Source organism: Saimiri boliviensis, chromosome 10 (assembly GCF_048565385.1).
Source record: "Saimiri boliviensis isolate mSaiBol1 chromosome 10, mSaiBol1.pri, whole genome shotgun sequence".
Classification (NCBI taxonomy): domain Eukaryota; kingdom Metazoa; phylum Chordata; class Mammalia; order Primates; family Cebidae; genus Saimiri; species Saimiri boliviensis.
The window spans coordinates 2471236-2492797 of NC_133458.1; the positions used below are offsets into that span (position 1 = coordinate 2471236).

The 21562-nt window shown below is 39.4% G+C and overlaps 1 protein-coding gene across 4 annotated transcripts in view; it reads left to right on the forward strand.

The window, feature by feature from the left end:
- LMBR1 (limb development membrane protein 1) overlaps positions 1-21562 on the forward strand; it is a 196144-nt gene that overhangs the window by 41573 nt on the left and 133009 nt on the right. Inside the window, exons 2-5 of one of the 4 annotated variants that reach the window (XM_074378846.1) lie at positions 8282-8346; positions 8908-8980; positions 12096-12135; positions 20024-20163. In XM_074378846.1, coding sequence (XP_074234947.1) covers positions 8282-8346; positions 8908-8980; positions 12096-12135; positions 20024-20163 — 318 coding nt within the window. Of the gene's footprint in view, positions 1-8281; positions 8347-8907; positions 8981-12095; positions 12136-20023; positions 20164-21562 lie in introns of those variants that run through there. The other 3 variants (XM_039472781.2, XM_039472784.2, XM_074378848.1) reach the window with 3 other exon arrangements.

Sequence of the window (21562 nt, forward strand, 5' to 3'; positions counted from 1 at the left end):
TTTTGCCTTAAATTCAGCCTTGTCTGAGAGAAAAATAAATTGAATTGCTCACAGTCATTCACACCTGTAATCTCACCTACATGGTGAGTGGACGTGGGAGGATCATTTGACCCCAGGAGTTCAAGGCTGCAGTAAACTATGATTGTGTCACTACACTTCAGCCTAGATGACAGGGCAAAACCGTTTTCTCTCAAAAGAAAAGAAAAAAATTGCAACCATCTTTCTTTTTTGTTAGCATCAGTCTGGTATGTCTCTGTTTATCTTTTGGTTTTCAATCTTTTCGAGTCATTTTTTTTTTTTTTTTTTTTTTTTTGAGACGGAGTTTCGCTCTTGTTACCCAGGCTGGAGTGCAATGGTGCGATCTCAGCTCACCGCAGCCTCTGCCTCCTGGGCTCAGGCAATTCTCCTGTCTCAGCCTCCTAAGTAGCTGGGATTACAGGCACGTGCCACCATGCCCAGCTAATTTTTTGCACTTTTAGTAGAGACGGGGTTTCACCATGTTGACCAGGATGGTCTCGATCTCTCGACCTCGTGATCCACCCGCCTCGGCCTCCCAAAGTGCTCGAGTCATTTTGTTTTAAGATATATATCATTCTATCAGTGTTTTCTTCTGATAGTTTTTCCTGTTTACAGTTATTGATTTAAATATGTTTCGTCTTTAATTTATTACATTATCATCTTCATAACTATTTTTATCTTCCTGTCTTTTACTACATAGTCTGGATTTTTCTATTTTATTTTTGTTGTTGTTAGGGTAATTTCAAAGAAGTGTACTTTTAATTTTAGTTCTTTTAGTGGATAGCTTATTTATTTATTTATTTATTTGGAAGTGGACTCTTGCTCCTTCACCCAGGCTGCATTATCTGTGACCTCTCTGCTGTGGCATATAAGATTATTGGTTCAAAAATAGTTCACTTGTCTTCTCTCTCAGGATTTTGTTACTTTAAGTTTTCTGTTGATACATATTAGATGTATATTCTTGGGGTACACGTGATAATTTGATACATTCATATAATCAGGGCAATTGTGATATCCATCATGGATTTTGTTAGAAATGTGTTGTGATAGCAGTCCTTGAACCCACTTTGTAGTCATCACTGTTATGATACTTACTCTTCACTTGAAATTAGTTGAAGCCCATAGGCTTTAAATGAAAAGCTGGGTGGTACAATATGATTAGAATGCACTAGTCTGAATTTAGATTCAGGTGTGATACCTGGAATTTAAAAATAATAGTTTTTAGCAATGTATAATAAATGTATTACTCAGTTACTTATGGCTGTGTCACCTCTCAAATGCCTAGCCATTCCTGATCAGCATCAGGACTAAAGCCATGCTGCCTCCACCCTCCAGGGCTGAATTGCCTGCTTTCTGGGCTAGCTGGCACAGTAGGACATGCACCCTAGTGGGTGTTTTGCTGTGAGCTTTGAAACAGGGCATGGCTGCTCCTTCCCTGACCAGGAGAAAAGCTCAGTCTGTTCGCAGTACCACAAGATGCTAGAACAGCTCACCTTTTTTTCTTTTTTTAAATTAGGTGTACGCTACTTTTAGTGGTGAGAAGCTGGAGTGTTTTTCTCCTTTTTTTTGGTTAGGAATTTCCTTTTGTCCTGGACATAGGGAGAATAGGCATCATTACAGCTTTCTTTTATTTCACTCATCCCTCTGTCTCAGGAAGAGACTTACTGCTTTAGAGTAGAACCAACCCCTCATCCTACTTTTGAAACTAGAAAAGCTGTCTGATCAGCTCTGTGACTTTTGTTTTGGTCTGTTGTAGTTGTGTGCTCGTTTTCAGAGTGTGCAGCTTTTTTTTTTTTTTTTTTTTTTTTTTTTTTTTTTCCGAGACAGAGTCTTGTCTGTCACCGGGCTGGAATGCAGTGGCATGATCTTGGCTCACTGCAACCTGCCTCTCCCGGGTTCAAGCGATTCTCCTGCCTCAGCCTCCTGAGTAGCTGGGACTACAGGTACATACCACTGTGCCCTGCTAATTTTTGTATTTTTCGTAGAGATGGGGTTTCTCCATGTTGACCAGGCTGGTCTCAAACTGTTTACCTCAGGTGATCCACTCAGCTCGGCCTCCCAAAGTACTGGGATTACCGGTGGAAGCCATCATACCTGGCCTTAGTGTATAGCTTGCATTTCAGTAGTAATACTTACATTTGTTTTTAAATCATTAGCCTTACTTCTACTCTTGTATGGATTATTTTCCGTTAGTCTTCATCCTATACATTTTGGTTACTCGATTTCCTTTTCTCCATTAACTTTCACGCTTTCTCATCTGCCACTTCTGCACTAACTCCCTGGATCTTTTCTGTCTTTCTTTCTTTTTTTTTTTTTTAAGACAGGGTATTGCTCTGTCACCCTGGCTGGACTGCAGTGGCCGCATCCCGTCTCATGGTAACCTCCACCTCCCAGGTGCAAGCTATTCTCATACCTCAGCCTTCTGAGTGTCTGGCGCTGTGGGTGTGCGCCACCATGCCTGGCTAATTTTTGTATTTTCAGTAGAGACAGGGTTTTTTCATATTGGCCAGGCTGGTGTTGAACTCCTGGCCTCAAGTGATCCACCTGCCTTAGCCTGCCAAGTGCTGGGATTACCGATGTGAGCCACCGTGCCTGGCCTTCTCTGGATTTTATAACACAATTGTGTTTCACCTTTAAACACTATAGTAAAAAAATTCAGAAACATCCTTTGATCAAAACCTTCCCTTCTTTCAGATTTCTTGGTCAGGTGCTTTTGTTGCAGCTGCTTTTCTACCGTGAATGTTAACTGATGGACGTTTTCGCTTCTCCTGTCCATTGGCTTACCCTTAGTTGCAGTTTTCTCCTTGTCTACTTTGGTGTCACAGCCAGTGATTTCGCTTACTCTTGCTAACACCCTAAACCAGGGCTTGTCGCACTATGGTCAGGTGCCTCTTGGGATTGATGTTGAAACCCTGGGAGCAGTAGATGTTACCTATGAAGAGCTTGTGGAATAAGAATGGACAGGTGCTCAGGCCGGGCGCGGTGGCTCACGCCTGTAATCTCAGCACTTTGGGAGGCCGAGGCGGGTGGATCACGAGGTCGAGAGATCAAGACCATCCTGGTGAACATGGTGAAACCCCATCTCTACTAAAAATACAAAACATTAGCTGGGCATGGTGGCGCGTGCCTGTAATCCCAGCTACTCAGGAGGCTGAGGCAGGAGAATTGCCTGAACCCAGGAGGCGGAGGTTGCGGTGAGCCGAGATCGCGCCATTGCACTCCAGCCTGGGTAACAAGAGCAAAACTCCGTCTCAAAAAAAAAAAATAGACAGGTGCTCACCCCAGAAATTATAGAGAAGAATATTTAAAGGCAGACAGGAAAAGGGAAGCTTGTGACGGAGACCGGGAGAACAACAGAGGAGGAGGAAGAGCACTGACAGAGGTTGCTGCGCAGAGCTCCGCCAAAAATGAAGCGTAATTTTCCTGTTAGGTTTACTGACCACCACCAGGGCACTTTCGAGTTTTGGTCGATGAGTGTGAAGTCTGGTGAGTGACTGGAAGAGTGAGGGAAAAGGTAGAGGTCTACAAGGACAGGCCGTTATTTTGAAGAGCTCGGCTGGAAAGGGGAGCAGAGAGGCTAGGATATCTGTTAGAAACATCAAGCTTCTACTATTTCTTGGGGACCCTACTTGTATTTGCCTCAGCATCTAGGAATCAGGCTTTCATGTTTTACAGCATCAGCAGGCTGCCAGCACTGCTGAGGGTTTCAGCTTGGGCTTGCCTGGAACTTCAGAGGCCATTTGCTCTTACCTTGCCTCTCGTTTCTGTTATATTTGCTCCATTTATTCTTCCATATGGTTTACATACTTCTCCCCTCACTCTCCATATGTATCTGATTTGATGAACTTGCTTCTGTTGCACTGGGGAAATAGAAGCCACCAAAAAATGTCATCACGTCTTTCTGCTTTCACCACACCTTTACTTAACCACCTGCAACTGAACTCAGATATTATGTCTCTTCTCTCCTTTTTACTATGGATATGTTTTATGTCACTCCCACAACTTGAGCACGTTGCTTCAGCAATTATTTCTTTTTTCTCTTGCATCAGTAATTTTTCTCTCTACTGTATTATTCATATAGTCGTTTGTAATGCTTTTCATTAAAAAAAAAACAAAAACAAAAAACTTTCACATTCCCCTTCACATTTTCTTTGCTCCTCTTTATAATCAAACTCGTGGGAAGTTCTGTGTACTTGCATTTCTGATGCCAATTATTCTCCTTTCTTAATCTACTTCAGTCAGGATTGTACCTCCACTACTCCATCAAACAGCTCTTGTCAAGGTCACCAGTGACCTCCACGGTGCTCAATCCAGTTGTCGGTTCTCAGTCTTCATCTTTCTTGGCTTGTCAGCAGCATTTGACACTGTTGATAATTCCCTTTTCCTAATAAACTTTCTTCATGTGGCCCTTAAGGCATCTGGTGTCTTGATTTGCCTCCTCCCTTGCTGACTGCTGCTTCCCAGTCAGCTTCTGTGAGTCCCTCTGTCAAGCTGATTTCTGAATATTTGAGAGCTCTAGGTCTCTATTCTCAGACTTCTCTGGCTATACTTACTCCCTGGGATGGAAATCTCGTCTAGCTTCAGGACTTTAAATATCATGTGCTGATGATTCTAAGGTTTTAAAAAATGTATGGCCTGGCTCTTTCTTCTGAATGGTACAGATTTTTATCCAACTGCCCATCCATCCTGTTGTCCTGAGTGAATTCTGTGTATGTCAGATTCAACAATGTAAGCTATACTTACTTCTCCCTCAAAACAACTCCTCTTACAGTTGTTCCTGAGTCCTGAAATGGCAACTCTGTGTTTCCAGATTCTTAGGCAAAGAACCTTATATTTATTCTAGCAAATCTTGTCATGTCCACTTTCAAAACGTACCCAGGGCTCCATCTCTTCTGAGCACCTCCTAGCACAGGTCCGAGTGGCTGCTCTCTGGCTCCCTGCAGTTCACTGTTGTCTGCTCTCCTTGCCTCTGCCCTGGTCTGCTTCCAGTTTATTTTCTGTGTAGCACTTAATAGTGAGCCTTTTGCACTGTGTCACGTCCTGTCACCCTGTACGCAGAATCCTGCAATGGAATTCTAGCTCACTCAGGGTAAAAATTGACACTTAGTACCTGAGTCCTGCATGACCTCAGTAATGGGCTCCCATTATTCTCTGACCTTGTCTCTTACTTCTGCTCCCTCATTGTTTGAGCCATTATTACCTCTGACCCTTGGCACTGCTGTTCTCTCTGCCTCAAATATTCCCCTCTTCCTCGAGGTTTTTGCATGTCTTGACCCCGCTTGTCCCACAGCTCTTTCCTCAGATGTCACCTTATTAGTGAGACATGTCCCTACCCCTGCTGGTGCTTCCTGTTCCTCTAACCTTGCACTAATCATCATCTGACATACTTTATATGTATTTATTGTCTTTTTCTCACAGTGTACTCTAAGCTCCATGAGGGTAACAACTTTGTTCATTGCTGTGTCCCAGTTCCTAGAAGAGTGCCTGGTATATAGCAAGCCCACAGTAGATAATTGTTCAGTGAATGCATTGAAATCATCTGTCCTAAATATTAATTCCCTTGGTCATCTAATCTCTCTGACTTTAACCTCATAATTCAGTGTTTCTGACCAATCGCTCTTCTTTTCTTTGCTCTTGTGGCTTTACTCAGACTTCCATTCCATTGTAAACAATTTCCCCGTTATTCTCAACTTCTTAGAAGACCCCTTCATTTACATTTATTTACCAAGAACTGGTTTTCCTCTTTGGACCATCTCCTACACTCCAGATAATTTTGGCAGAAGGTAGTGATGCTGTTAACGCTTTCTTGTCCAGCCAGTGTTCCTGACAGGTCCATGGCTTCCAGTGGCAGGTGACCTGTGATGCCCTTTGCTCCTTTGAGTTGCTGTCAGTATTGTCTTCTGTTTTCCCTCGTGTGCTGGGAGCGCTTGGATGCACAGCTTGTAGTCCTCCTCTTCATTCTCAGTCTGTCATTCCTACATGATGATGTGCGGCGAGTATCCGCCATCCTGGTCCAAAGTTGTTCTCAGTCATATAGCCGCCAGTAGTTCTTCAGAAATCCATGCATGGGATATTCCCTAGACTTTATCATCACTTAGAGTGGGTTCATTTGAGAGTCATTTTCCCCCTACATTCCACAGCAAGCTGTGGCAAACCTTCATTTGTAGCACACTTGGTCTTTGACTGTAATGAGATCTCCTGTTCCTTGACCTATCCTTTTTGGTCAGTCTGTCATTTCTCAGATCTGACAGAAATTAAATTGAAATTAAAGAACTAAACTGATTAAAAAATGGGCGGCTAGGCACAGTGACTCACATCTGTAATCCCAACACTTTCAGAGGCCAAGGTGGGTGGATCAGCTGTGGTCAGCAGGTCAAAACCAGCCTGACCAATATGATGAAACCCCGTCTCTACTAAAAATACAATCAGTTGAGCATGGTGGTGTGAGCTTGTAATCCCAGCCACTTGGGAGGCTGAGGCAGGAGAATCACTTGAACCCTGGGAGGCAGAGGTTGCAGTGAGCCAACATCGCGCCATTGCAGCCTGAGCAACAAGAGTGAAACCCTGTCTCAAAAAAAAAAAAAAAAAAAGAAAAAAGAAAAAGAAAAAATGGGCAAAGTACTGGAATAGATACTTCTCAAAAGAAGACAAAGATGACCAATAGGTATATGAAAGTACGTTCAACATTGCTAACCATCAGGACATGCAAATCAAAACCACCATGAGCTGTTACCTCACATCTGTTAGAATGGCCATAATCAAAAACACAAAAGATAGCAAGGGCTGACGAAGATGTGGTGATCAGGGGACCCTTGTACTTTGCTGATGGGAATGTAAATTAGTACAGCCATTAGGAAAAACAGTGTGGAAGTTCCTCAGAAAATAAAAAATAGAGCTACCATACGACCCAGTATTACTTCTGTTGAGTATATGTCCAAAGGAAATGAAATGAATATGTTGAGGAGATACCTGCCCTCTCATGTTCATGACAGCACTACTCACAACGGTGAAGTTGTTGAATCAACGTAAGTATCTGCCTACAAATGAGTGGATCAAGAAAATATAGTGTATATACGCAAGGGAGTACTATTCAGCTGCAAAAAAGAATCTTATTTGCAACAACATGGATGAACCCGAAAGACATTATGTTAAGTAAAATAAGCCAGGCACAGAAAGACAAATATTGCACGATCTCACTTCTATACGAACTCTAAATATGTTGAACTTTTAGAAATAATGAGTAGAATGATGGATGCCAGAGACCAGGGGTGGTCAAAGGGTACAAAATTTCAGTTAGGTAGGAGGAATAAATTTGCAATCTATTGTATGACATGAAGACTATGATAAATAACAATGTATTATATTTTAAAAATCACTAAGACGTAGAAGTATTCTCATCAGCACTTTGGGAGGCTGAGGTGGGCATATCGCTTGAGGTTAGAAGTTCAAGATCAGCCTGGCCAACATGGTAAAACCCCGTCTTTACCAAAAAATACAAAAATTAGCCAGACGTGGTGTCGCACATCTGCAGTCAGCTACTTGGTGGACTGAGGTGAGAGAATTGCTTGAGTATGGGAGGCAGTGAGCCAAGATTGTGCCAGTGTACTTCAGCCTGGGCAACAGAGTGAGATCTTGTCTCCAATAAATAAATAAATAAATAAATAAATAAATAAATAAAGCAAAATTAAAAATACAGAATTTAATAATAAAGAAGTCTCTTCTTCAGCTGCTTTTTGGTTTGATATGGAGTATATTTATTGAATAATTATTTTCTACCCACATTGATTTGTGATTCCTTTTGTATGTTAAACTTTTATATAATGGAATCTGTTTAATGTATCTGTCAATTTTGGTGCCAGCACATTCTTTAAATGAATTGGAGCTTTTGATAATGTTTTAATATTTTATAGGCTTAGTAGTTTCTTTCTTTTTTTTTTTTTTTTTTGAGGCAGAGTTTCACTCTTGTTACCCAGGCTGGAGTGCAATGGCGCGATCTCGGCTCACTGCAACCTCCGCCTCCTGGGTTCAGGCAATTCTCCTGCCTCAGCCTCCTGAGTAGCTGGGATTACAGGCACGTGCCACCATGCCCAGCTAATTTTTTGTATTTTTAGTAGAGATGGGGTTTCACCATGTTGACCAGGATGGTCTCGATCTCTTGACCTTGTGATCCACCCGCCTCGGCCTCCCAAAGTGCTGGGATTACAGGCTTGAGCCACCGCGCCCGGCCTAGGCTTAGTAGTTTCTAATTGACTTTATTTTTCAGAGTTGTCAGTGATGATAGTCCAGTTCTTCACACTTCCACATGATTTTGAAAAACATTTGATCAAGGTACAGAAAGAAAAGTCTCCATTGGGCCTTTTTTTTTTTTTTAAATGATATTAAATGGGGCTAATTGACCAGTTCATATAAATGAATATTTTGTTAAAACTTTTTTTTTTTCCTTTTTTGAAATGGAGTCTTGCTTTTGTTGCCCAGGTTGGAGTGCCATGGTATGATCTCGGTTCACTGCAACCTCTACCTCCTGGGTTCAAGTGATTCTCCTGCCTCAGAGTCTGGAGTAGTTGGGATTGCAGGTGCCTGTCACCATGCCCAGCTGAAATTTGTTTTGTATTTTTTAATAGAGACAGGGTTTCACCATGTTGGCCAGGCAGGTCTCAAACTCCTGACCCCAGGTGATCCTCCGGCCTTGGCCTCCCAAAGTGCTGGGGTTACAGACGTGAGCCACTGCACCTGGCCTATATTTTGTTAAAACTTTAGTAAGATGTCCAACATTTTAAATTTTTAATAGTTTAAATCCTTTTTTTCCTGTAAATGTCACAGCTATATCCTCTATTATTTAAAAAAGATATGCACAAGAGTAAATGATCCGTGAACTCTGTTTTGTTTCAGATTTGTTTCCTTCTTTTTGCTGTTCTCTACGTTGTTTCCTACTTCATCATCACAAGATACAAGAGGAAATCAGGCAAGTGGACACATTTCAATGAAAACCTTTCTTAGAATGCCAGGTGGTCTAGGCATGGTTTATGGGGTGTATTAGTACACTTCAGTGTCATAGTGTGTTGAATATGCTGGTGATTGAAGTAAGCAGTTGTCTGCTACTAAGAGAACTAAAAATAACCTCCAGGGAATTTGACTACTCTTAGAGTCATCCTCTTAGTCCAGAGTCCTTGTTTATCACCATTCTCGTGTCCAACTAAGAATAGTGCTAGGCTGTTGGGTACCTGGGAAACTCTCAAGTTTACGAGGATATTTGGTTCCTTGTGAGCGGCTCTGACTTTGAACGTTTTACTCATCTACATTCCATACCTTTTCTGGCTACTAGAGCATGTAGTAGATATTTAAGTCTCCATAATACTATTTAGTATCCAATTATTAGCATCTTGTATTCTCCTTTTATTCTTTCATATATATCCTTATCCAGCCAGAGGGACTACCATATCTTTACTCTTTTTAAATGAACTTTATGCTCATTAATTCAGACTTTTTAGGTCAGGGTTTTATAAGTACTTAAGCAATTGCTTTACTGTCTTTTGTTAAATCTCAGCTGTTTTCTGAAAATCACAGGATTATCTACTTGTGATGTTGGGCTAATAGTAGGTGCTATATGAATAGTTAATGATTTCTTGATACCGTGTTATCAGTTTAAACTTGTAGGACTTTTGAGAGAAATAAGGTTATAGTGCTTGCTCTAGTGTATTACTGTAGTACTGTTCCTTGGCTCTGTGATGGCGTTGAAGTACCTGGTGGATTCTATAACCTCTAAGAATTTTGAAGATACAGATTCAAAATAGTATCTTAGCTATTTAAAAAAATTCATTGGCATGGTTTCATGGACGATAGACACAAAAGGGGAGAGAGAAAGAGAGAGAATGAATGAATATAAGTGGATATAAGTGGATCATTCTACATGAAATTAGAGGTTGGTGAGTGGGAACCTGGAGATGGATGAGGTGATTTTTAGAGTAGTGCCGGCGTGGTGGGAGAGTGATGAGGACTCTGCACCTAGCGAGTAAAGTGCTGGGCTTGGGAATAGAAGGGAAATGAATACGAAAATAGTAAAACAGTCTTTAAGACTTGATTTTCCCCATGCAGAAAACTTGGTAAAAAAAAAAAAAAAAAAGACTTGATTTTTTTTTTTTTTTTTTTTTGAGACAGTCTCACTGTGTTGCCCAGGCTGGAGTACAGTGGCATGATCTTGGGTCACTGCAATCTCTGCCTCCCTGGTGCAAGTGGTTCTCCTGCCTCAGCCTCCCTAGTGGTTGGGATTACAGGCATGCTCTACCATGCCCAGATAATTTTTGTATTTTTAGTAGAAATGAGGTTTCACCATGTTAGCCAAGCTGGTCTGGAACTCCTGATCTCAGGTGATCCGCCTGCCTCAGCCTCCCAAAGCGCTGGGATTATAGGTGTGAGCCACTGTGCCTGGCCAAGACTTGATGATTAATTGGATGTGAGCACAACAGTGTATGAAAAGTAATTGTAACTATGGTCTTTTGTGGAACATTTGGTTGTAAAAGTTCTTTTGGGCATCTTGGAATTAAGAATGGAGATGGACTAATAGAATGGACCAAATATGTCCTTGAGACTGAAGCAGGTGGGTTCACAGAATTCCAGAGACCTGAGCAGAGAGCCTTGGAGGACATTAGGCATATCAGAAGAACGGGCCACGAGGGTTTTTGGTATTCTTATAACTGGACAGACTCTTTAGCTTGTAAGTTTATGTGGGAGGACAAAAGAGATTGCTGACAGGCATGAGCAAGAAGGAGAGTATCAGAGTGAAGGCCATCTGCCACTTAAAAAAGATGGAGCAAACTTCATGAATATATATATATATATAATTTTAAATATATTTTAATATATTCAATATACTTATATATAATTTTATATATTATATATTTTTGTATATTATATATGATAAAGTTATATATCATATATAATATGTATTATATAATTCTATATTATAATTTATGTAATTTAATATATAGTATATAAAATATATAAAATTATACATACAATATATAATTATATATTTAAAATTATATATAAGCATATATAATTTATTTTATATACTATATAAAATAATTTTTATATAGTATATAAAATATATAATTTATTTTATATATACATATAAAATAAATTATATATGTAATATATATAATTACATATATAGTTAAGATACTATATATGGTATAGAATTTTATATATATGTGTGTGTGTGTGTGTGTGTGTGTATATATATATATATATATATTTTTTTTTTTTTTTTTTGAGATAAGATCTTGTTCTGTACCCCAGGCTGGAGAGCAGTGGGGCAATCATGGCTTACTGTAGCTTTGACCTCATAGGCTCAAGTGATCCTCCAACCTCAGCCTCCTAAGTAGCTTGGACTACAGGCATGTCCAGGCTAAATGTCCAGGCCAAAAATCTAATTTTTAAGATTTTTTTATAAAAATGGAGTCTCCTTATGTTGTCCAAGGTGGTCTTGAATTCCTGGGCTCAAGAGATCTGTCCACATAGCTTCCTAAAGTGTTGGGATTACAAGTGTGAGCCACTGCGCCCTGCCAATTTCTGTTTGTAACTTCAACAATAATTACGGGTTACCGATGCAGTAGTATCCAGGGTTATTTAGGATGGTTCAAGAGACTCCTTGCTGCTATTATTAGTGACAAACTCAAATTATAGAAAGTTAGATGAATTCTGTGTTTCTGAATTTTAATTTTATAGTAATTTTTGTTGGCTGTTATCAACCAGAAAATTTTATTTATTAGCAGTTTTATTGAACATTGTATAACAGTTTATTTCATAGTGGTACTAAGGTTCTACTAAGTTTTATTTTCTTGAACAAACTTTAATTTACATATAGTAGTTTTATTAATCAGGAATTTGTTAATCAAAACATCCCATTCTCTACTTGATTTAATGAGATTTAAATTTGGATCTATGCTGAAACAAATATGGTGGTTTTTGAAAATTGTTTCTGTTCAATAATTGCCTTTTTAAGTTTATAGTTTTTAGTAAATTAATGAAACATTTCATTAGAAGATAAAGAAATATTAATACCTAAAACATTTTTGCAGATGAACAAGAAGATGAAGATGCCATTGTCAACAGGATTTCGTATGTATTTTAAAGTTCCGTTGTTCTGTTTCTGATTCTTAAGTCATAAATTGTCAAAATCCAATTCTAATTTTTGGACAGAAATATGGAAAATATTCACGTAGCACATTACAACAGCTTGTATTATCCTTTTCTTCTTTCATATACTTATTTCATATTACAACGGCTTTAACGTATTAATCCTATTCTTGGAAAGCGTATGTAAGCAAATGTGTACGGATAATTGAGCACCAATTGTCTCCTATTGAAATTTGCATATTTAAAGGAGCTGACAGGTTTTATTTTCGGGGGATTAAACGAGGAAATGGCCTTCAGTTTGAGAAAACTGCCTGGTCATAAGAAAGAAGACTCTTTGCTGTTCGAACAGTCTGCTGAGGAGACTGTGATGCTCTCGAGCCAGGCAGCTGACATGTCCTCTGGTTAACTGAACCTGCCTGCTGTGAGCAGGAAGCTGGGCCCAGACTGTCCTTCAGATTCCTTATGTACACCGGTGAGATATGATAGGGAGGTCCTGTAATTTAGTTGAAGTATCATACTTAATGGAAAGCAGTGAATTCCTTTCTGTTAGTTTTTGATGTTTAAATGTGAAATTGCACAGATGCACCTATGTAGGAAAGTTCTGTATTCCAGGATTTTTAAATTGATACATTAAAATTCTTTTGAAATCTCAAATTTATAGAAAAGGTGGAAGTAGAAAAGTTTTTTTTCACTCAAACTGTTTAGAAGTTGCTCATCTGATGCTTTATTTCTTCAGGATATTTTCATGTATAATTCCTATAAACAGCACATTCTCCTAGGTATCTACCATGCAACCATCAAAATAGCAAAATCAGCATAGACAGCAGTTCCGCTTATACCCCATTCAAACTTACTGCTTACCCCAATAATGTCCTTGCTGTAGTGAAAGGATCCAGTCCAGAGTCACACATTGCATTTGGGGGTCATGTCCTTTAGTCTCCTTCAGACTGAAACACTTCTTCAGTATTTCTTTGACTTTCCTGACCTTGATAGTTTTGAAGATTATTGGATAGTTATTTGGTTTTGTCTGATCTTTCTTCATAATTAGTATCCGATTATACATCCTTTGCTGAGGAGGATGAGGGAAGTAAGAAAAGGGGAAGAGGAAGAGAAAGATTCTATGTTCTTTCACATACTTGTATACATGTACAAATAAGTACTTATACATACAGTGGAATAGTATTCTGCCGTAAAAATAAACAAAGTACTGATGTGCTGTAATGTGGATGAATCATCCTAAGTGAACGGAGCCAGACACAGAAGGCCACATAGTGTACGATTCCATCTATAAACAATGTCCAGAGTACATAAAAGCAGATTGACGATTGCAAGGGGCTGAGGGAGAGGAGAATGGGGATCATGGGTATGCCATTTTCTTTTGGGGTGATGAATATGAAAGAAAGAGGTGGTTTCACAACACTGTGAATGAACTAAACACCCCTGAATTGTTCACCTTAAAATGGTAAATTTTATGTAATGCGAATTTCACCTCAATAAAAAATTAATAACTCCCAGCTAATAAATGACTAGGCCTGATTTGATTCATAACTGAAAAATGAATACAAATGGACTATGATTTACTAGATTTGGTAATTTATTTTAAATGACGTAGGGAAGCTAGATAAGAAATAAAAATAGCTGTAACTTTATGATGGAAATTCTTACTCTCTAGCTTTTTTTTTTTCTTTCTTTTTTTTTTTTTTTTTTTGAGACGGAGTTTCGCTCTTGTTACCCAGGCTGGAGTGCAATGGCACGATCTCGGCTCACCGCAACCTCCGCCTCCTGGGCTCAGGCAATTCTCCTGCCTCAGCCTCCTGAGTAGCTGGGATTACAGGCAGGCGCCACCTACTCTCTAGCTTTAAAACAGGCGTCCCCAAACTTTTTACACAGGGGGCCAGTTCACTGTCCCTCAGACCGTTGGATGGCCGCCACATACTGTGCTCCTCTCACTGACCACCAGTGAACGAGGTGCCCCTTCCTGAAGTGCGGCGGGGGGCCGGATAAATGGCCTCAGGGGGCCGCATGCGGCCCACGGGCCATAGTTTGGGGATGCCTGCTTTAAAACCTAGGCCCAAAACTCGATGTTTTAAATTTACAGAATTAGGGGTTTTCGTTTTATTCCTAGCCCTGTGACATTTGTGAAAATTAAATGAATCATTTTTTTCTCTGTGTGAATTACTGCTTTTTAAAAACTTCACTTCTGCCACCTTGCAGAAGCTACAATGAGTAACAGACTGAATAAAGGTAGATATCCTCTCCATGTGAAACCTCTGTGTGTGAAGGGCAAGTGAGGTATGTACCTTTCTCCTCTCCATTCAGTCTGTGTACCACCTGTGGTGGTAAATCGACTTAAATGTACTTACAGATCCATACTTTATAAATGGAAAGGAACACATCACTTTGTCTTTTACCCCTAAAAGTACATTGACTGACATTAGGGTGAGGTGCTGTGTCCTTAGGGTAGATGCCCAGGAACATCTTTACCTGCTTTCGGGGCAGCTGGCACAGCACGTGCGAGGGGTTTGGGTTTTACCAGTCACAGGTGGTTTCTGTATTCTGGAAATGTGTACAGAAATCCTCTTCCTGAGGGGCAGTGGGTTCATATAACGTGGTGAAAGCTAGGAGAGCTGCAGGGGGAAGAGTGTCAGCTGAGAGAAGGAGTCTGATCTAGTCTCTCCGATCTTTCTTCCCTGTCTCTATTGATCTTTGTCTTTTGCTGTGGTAGAATGAGTGAGAACTGATGAGTTAGAGGGATCTGGGTTCAAATTCTGGATCCAAGATAAACTTGAGTCTAGAAGATACTGAGGAACATTTACTTTCTCTGTATGTAAAACAGAGTTCCCACCTACTTTGTAGTACTGTGGTATGGATTAAATAGCATTTGCTAAAAAACAAACAAAGAAACAAACAAAAAACAAAAACCTAGGGTAGGGTGCTTGATGTACAATAGGTGTGAAATTAATATTTCCTCTGCCTTAGGATTTTTGACCTGTTTTGTCTGCTTAGGATTCTTTTTTGTCAGACATTCCACTGAATTAACTCTCTCACCTTCTTCTGTTTTGTTTTGCTTTATTTCCCCAAGACTCAACTTTTCAGCGAGGCCTTCCCTAAGGCCTCACTGAAATATCCCACACTTACTGTCCCACACTTCATATTGAATATTAATATTCCCTAATATCTCACACTTAATATTGAAACCCGTGTATCCTCCTTCCCATTTCCAATCCTCCTTACGGTGTTTTTCTGTGGCACTTATCATCTTTAGAATATTATATATTTACGTATTTAATGTTTTATTGTTTATTGCCTGACTCTCTCCAGTCCAGGATAAACCCTCCTTGAGCAAGAATGTTGGCTTGTTGGTTCACTGTTCTCAGGTGCCTAGCACAGTCCTGGCACAGGGGAGTAGGCACTCTGCAAATACTTTTCTAGTGAGGGAGCCCCACCTGCAAGACCCACTGAGGCAGAATCTCTGAGACAGGCTTTAACAAAAGCTCCACAGGTGATCCTGACAGTGCTGCTGCTTAAGAATCACTGGTTTCGAGTGATGTGTTAGGAATCCTAATTCATGCAGCAGATGTTTATTGATTAGCTGAGATGAAGACTTAAGATTGAATGCTGGTATGCCAACATTTCACAGATGAATGTAAAATGTCACTCAATTTGTTGCTTTTCTATTGCCCAGAGAATCAGACCTTTTGATGATATTTGGGAGGGTGTGAGCCAGATGCTGCATACGAAATTTCCTTTGTCATTAACACCATATACATCTTACTGAATAATTTTGAATGACTTAAATTCAATTATGATAAAATCTTGTTTCCACATATACTTCTTAATTAGATATTATCAACCTGTTAAAGTTTAAGATGTAAAGTGGCAGGTTTTGCTTATGATTTGTTTTTTAATTAAAAATATATATTGATATATTAACTCATGAAATACATTTTTATGGTAACCTGTATTTTGCAGTGGAGTTTTGAAAATATGAGGTCTTTCATTTTGTTGATAACTACAAATAAATAAAAAAGCATTTATTCTTTGTTTAAGCAACTTGAGTGTCATAATGAGTGTGGGGCTGAAAAATTAGGAAGAAGGGAATATTGTAGAAGTTGGGGGAAGAGATTCAAGAAGGAAGTAGTGCTTCTCAACTTGAAGTGTCACAGAAGGTCATGCTGAGATTGCAGTGAAAAAGTATCTGATGGATTTGACCGTAAGGAGAACCTTTTTAGTCCTAGATGAGGAGCCAGAAGTCCTACTGCAGTGGGCTAATTAAGAAGTTGAGAATAAAGAAGTAAAGGTGTGATATGTGAGTTCTGCTGAAGAAGCATTTTGAAAGAGCAGAAGCCACCTGAGGATATTTATTTTGGCTGATCAGCAGCTAGAGGGAGGATGACTGGTGAAGCAAGGCCCCTGGAGATGGCTGAGGTGGAGATTGGCGCAGATAGGCAGGAGAAAGACTTCCTCCTTTGACAGATGGGATAATAAGTGTCTGTTGACAGCTCTATCAGGTGGTAAGTATGGAGGGATTGTACCCCTTTTTTCCACTCTGAAATAAGATTCAGTCATTTGCTGGGAATGAAATTAGATTGAGTCCTTTGCAGGGCCGTGGTAGAAAGCTCAGGAAGAGCCTGATTGTGTTAGTCTGTTTTGAGTCGCTATAAAGGAACACTTAGAACTGGGTGGTTTATGAAGAAGGGAGATTTATTTGGCTCACACTTCTACAGGCTGCACAAGCATGACACTACCATCTGCTTGGTTTCTGGTGAGGCCTCAGAAAGCTTTTACTCATGGTGGAAGGTGAAGGGGGATCAAGAGAAAGAGAGAAGAGGTGCCAGGTTCCTTTAAACAACCAGCTCCCTTGCGAACTAGCAGAATGAGAACTCACTCACTACTGCAGTAAAGGCACCGAGCCATTCAGGAAGGATCTGCTCCTATGATCCAACACCTCCCATGAGGCAGACCCCCGCCTTCAACACTGGGGATCACATTCAACATGAGATTTGGTGGGGACAAATATCCAAGCCACATCACTGATGATGAGGTTGAAGAACAGGAGATTAGAGACTCATAATTCAAGGATCCTGGTCCTTGTTTGCTAACTGTAAGTATTTTAAAGCTTTGTGGAGTGTTAAAGTGATTTAAGGTGGTTTATTAATTCATCATCACCTTGCAAAGACACTTTACAATATGATCTATAGATAACGGTTTATTTTTTTCACGCTGGTTATATTCAGTGACTAGTTATATTCAGCGTCTGAGTATGTGCTGTCACCACCTTATTGAGACAAGGAGAGGTTCTGCCTTCCCGGCTGGATTAAGAAGATAGTCACGAGTGTCAAGATATTTGGGAAAGCACTTCTTTTTTTTTTTTTTTTTTTTTTTTTGAGACAGAGTTTCACTCTTGTTACCCAGGCTGGAGTGCAATGGCGCGATCTCGGCTCACCGCAACCTCCGCCTCCTGGGTTCAAGCAATTCTCCTGCCTCAGCCTCCTGAGTAGCTGGGACTACAGGCACGTGCCACCATGCCCAGCTAATTTTTTTGTATTTTTAGTAGAGACGGGGTTTCACCATGTTGACCAGGATGGTCTCGATCTCTCGACCTCATGATCCACCCGCCTCGGCCTCCCAAAGTGCTGGGATTACAGGCTTGAGCCACCGCGCCCGGCCCGGGAAAGCACTTCTTATTACTACCAGAATTAGAAAAGATGCATTACTCTGAAGATGTAATTTTTAAAAATAATGCTCCATTTTAGAAGGTGACATTTCTGAAACTATCCTTTAATTCTTAAAGGGCACTTTCTGTAGTTACAAGAGCAGGGGCACTGCTGCAGTTTTCTAGTTCAGGGCCTGTCACACTCCCTGCCAGGATGGAGCTCCGTCACATCACCCTCTTATGAGTAGCTGTCCTTAGAGCTACTCAAGGGCAGTCACCGGTGATGCTGTCTTCTGTGTATCTCCAGGGCCAGTCACAATACCTAAAGTGTAATAGGTTCTACTAGTTTTTTTGTTGTTGTTGAAAGAGCAAGCATTGTAGTTACAATGACCATATATTTAGAATTTTCTGGGGCATTTGTGACTTTAAATACTATATTTGCCCCCATCAGCTTACTCGTTTTGTCAAATCGTAGGTACCAGATTTTGCTTTGGAAACTTTATTTGACCTTAGTTGCTAGGTGTGTGGTCAGAGTATGTGGGAGCCAAGAGAGGGGAGGAAGTCATTTTGCTGAGGGGAGCAAGAAGGGAGAAGTTGAGGAAGGCTTCGCAGGGCAGGCGATGTTTGAGGTCTGTCTTGAGGCTCATGTGTGAGTTTCCCACGCAACTTAAAGGGTATTCTAGGGAGCGAGTAGACTGTGCAGAGGGCAAGAAGGAATCCTGAGAATCCATTTCATGTTTGGGCTATGAGGGGGTTAGGTGAGTCTAAGTGTATGTTGAAATGGGTCATGGTAAGAGACAAGCCTGGAAAATTATATTGGGATAGCTGTGCAGGACCTGGAATGGTGAGATTGTGGATTTGATCTTAATTTTAGCATTGGAAGGAATGATAGCAATCAGGATAGCTTCCTCCCGTGACTGGAGAAGCTTGCTAGAGATCACTTGCTGGCTGGTCACTGCCAGAGTTGGCCGCGGACCCTGGGACAGCACATGTCAGAAGGCTTCTCCCAGGAAATGCAGTGTCTGCTCAGAAAAACTAATTCACAAAAATTCTGTATCTGCTTTCAATTGTATTTTTGGTATGTATTATATGGTCTACATTTTAAAATTTATCATTGATTTACTGAGCCAAGGAGGTTTCCTGGTAATTTTTTGGGCTTTTAAGTAGGAATACACTTCTGCTGGTTGCCACAAGATGGCATTGGCCTCAAAGTTCCCTGTGTTTTTGTGTCTGTAGTATGATTTTTTTCTTGCTTTTTAAAAATACTTTCTTATATTTATTTTTAATTTCTTCCAATATTAACTTTAACATAACTTTAATATTCATTCTATCTCCAATATTAGTGAAGTTCCTTTTTCCTTTGCCAATTTATTCTTTTAAAATCTTTTAAAAAGTTAGATGTTTGTTGTAAAAAATAAAACTGTTTCAGAAATGCATAACTGAGAAAGTGAAAGCCCCTTATAATCCCTCTTTCCTAAGGGATTGTTACATATTATGCTGGCTTTTTTTGTGCCTCTCTCTCTCTATGCATTTTGTGGGGGCAGAGCATGTTTTACATTTATTGTCCATGCTTTTCATTGTTTTTTGTTGACCTATATTATTCTTCCATGTTAGTACCTGTTAAAGCCATCTTATTTTTTTAAATGACTAGGTAATGCTTCAAATATTAATAGTACAATATTGTTTAATAGTTTTCTATCGTTATTGTAATTTATTTAATCCTCACCCATTAAATAGATGTCAGGCCAATGGCTTTGTAAGTTTTTTTCCTCTGAAGTAAATATTTTAATTTGTTTTTTTATACTGGTTTCACAAGTAATTTTTTCACTTAAACAGTTGTTGCATTGCTGTTGGCATATATTGTCAAAGTTTTAAATTAAATGCAATTGTGAAAGAAATATTTAAAAGAGGAATGAACTACAATTTATTTTTTGTGAAATATGTGAAGTACTCTCTCTTCAGTATATGTTTGTCTTTTAGATACTACTTGTTAGACTTACTGACATTTTCATAGAGTAAGGAGTTTTAGAGTTCGTCTAGCTTACCTTCTAGGACCATATGTATATCATTTGTCTCCCAACTACATATATTTAATACAATTCTTAATATAATACTTTTTTGATTAAAACATTAAAGAGTTTACATTCTTTTTGATGACTTTCATGTTCATTGCTTTTTCAGATCACTTGTGATGATGACTCTCCTTTCTTCCAGGTTGTTTTTGAGCACGTTCACTCTTGCAGTGTCAGCTGGGGCTGTTTTGCTTTTACCCTTCTCAATTATCAGCAATGAAATCCTGCTTTCTTTTCCTCAAAACTACTATATTCAGTGGCTAAATGGCTCCCTGATTCATGGTTAGTATATATTGCCTAATATAATCACAATTAATATTTTAATTTTCTACTGCACCGTATTTTTAGGTTTTTCTTTTCTTAGTTTTCTTCATAATTTGTGACTTCCTCCAGTAAACTATTTGGGTCTTTAGTAATGTCAGAAAACCAGATTCTATTTGTCATTTCTATTTTTAATTAGTTGTGAAAGACTTTTCTCTTAGTCAAGAAGCAGTTTTTATACTTACTATGATTTTGATAAATACATTTTCATTTCAGTATTTAGCAAGAGAATTTTTGTTTATCTGAACATGTCAGAAGAACTCAACTTTCATTTAAGAACTAAGAAACTGGCTGGGCATGGTGGCTCATGCCTGTAATCACAGCACTTTGGGAGGCCAAGGTGGGTAGATCACCTGAGATCAGGAGTTCGAGACCAGCCTGGCCAACATGGTGAAACCTGTCTCTACTTAAAATACAGAAATTAGGCAGGCATGGTGGCAGGCACCTGTAATCCTAGCTACTTGGGAGGCTGAGGCAGGAGAATCACTTGAACCTGGGAGGTGGAGGTTGCAATGAACCAGGATTACACCATTGCACTCCAGCTTGGGCAAGAAGAGTGAAACTCCATCTCAAAACAAAGAAAGAAACAAACAAACAAACAAACAAACAAAAGAACTGGAAAAACAGCAGTTGTAGTTTCCATTTTATTTATTGGCTAGTAGTTTCTTTAGTCTTTTCAAAATATATGCTAGAAGGGGGAAAAATAGTCTTATGTCAAGTACAAATAGTTACCATGATGTATTGCTTTGAAGACTTTGGGCAAGTCACTGTCCTCTCACTGTAGTTTCCTGTTGTCTTAATTGGGATGATAAATAAAACCCAGCTTGCTGGCTTGTTTTTGGAATAGGAATGATGTATGTAAAGTAACTGTCTTTTAGTAGGCACTTAATAGGCGGTAGCTATTATGATAGTTATTTAGGCTGTGGGGTGTTTGCTTTTTCTCGTCTTTCTGAAGAATCGTACTGTTTTTACGCATCAATTCAGTGTCTGTAAACTGAACTCGTCTCTCATAGAACATGCTGGTGTAATTCTTTTTTGAGGAGTCTTAATTTTTTTTCTTTTTCTTTTTTTCTGTTTCTTTTCATATGCTGCTTTCACAGAATATTTTTATTTTTTAATGCTTTAATTTTAATTTTTTTGAGTACATAGTTGGTGTATATATTTATGGGCTATATGAGATATTTTGATACAGGCATGTAATGCAAAATAATCACATCAGGGTAAGCAGGGTGTCCATCACCTCAAGCATTTATCCTTTGTTAAGATTTTGTAATGATGTGTTAGAATTATAGCTCTTAGAAATGTGGATATCTTTCTTGCTCATCATACCCTACCCCTCTCATTTTATTAGTGTTGATTT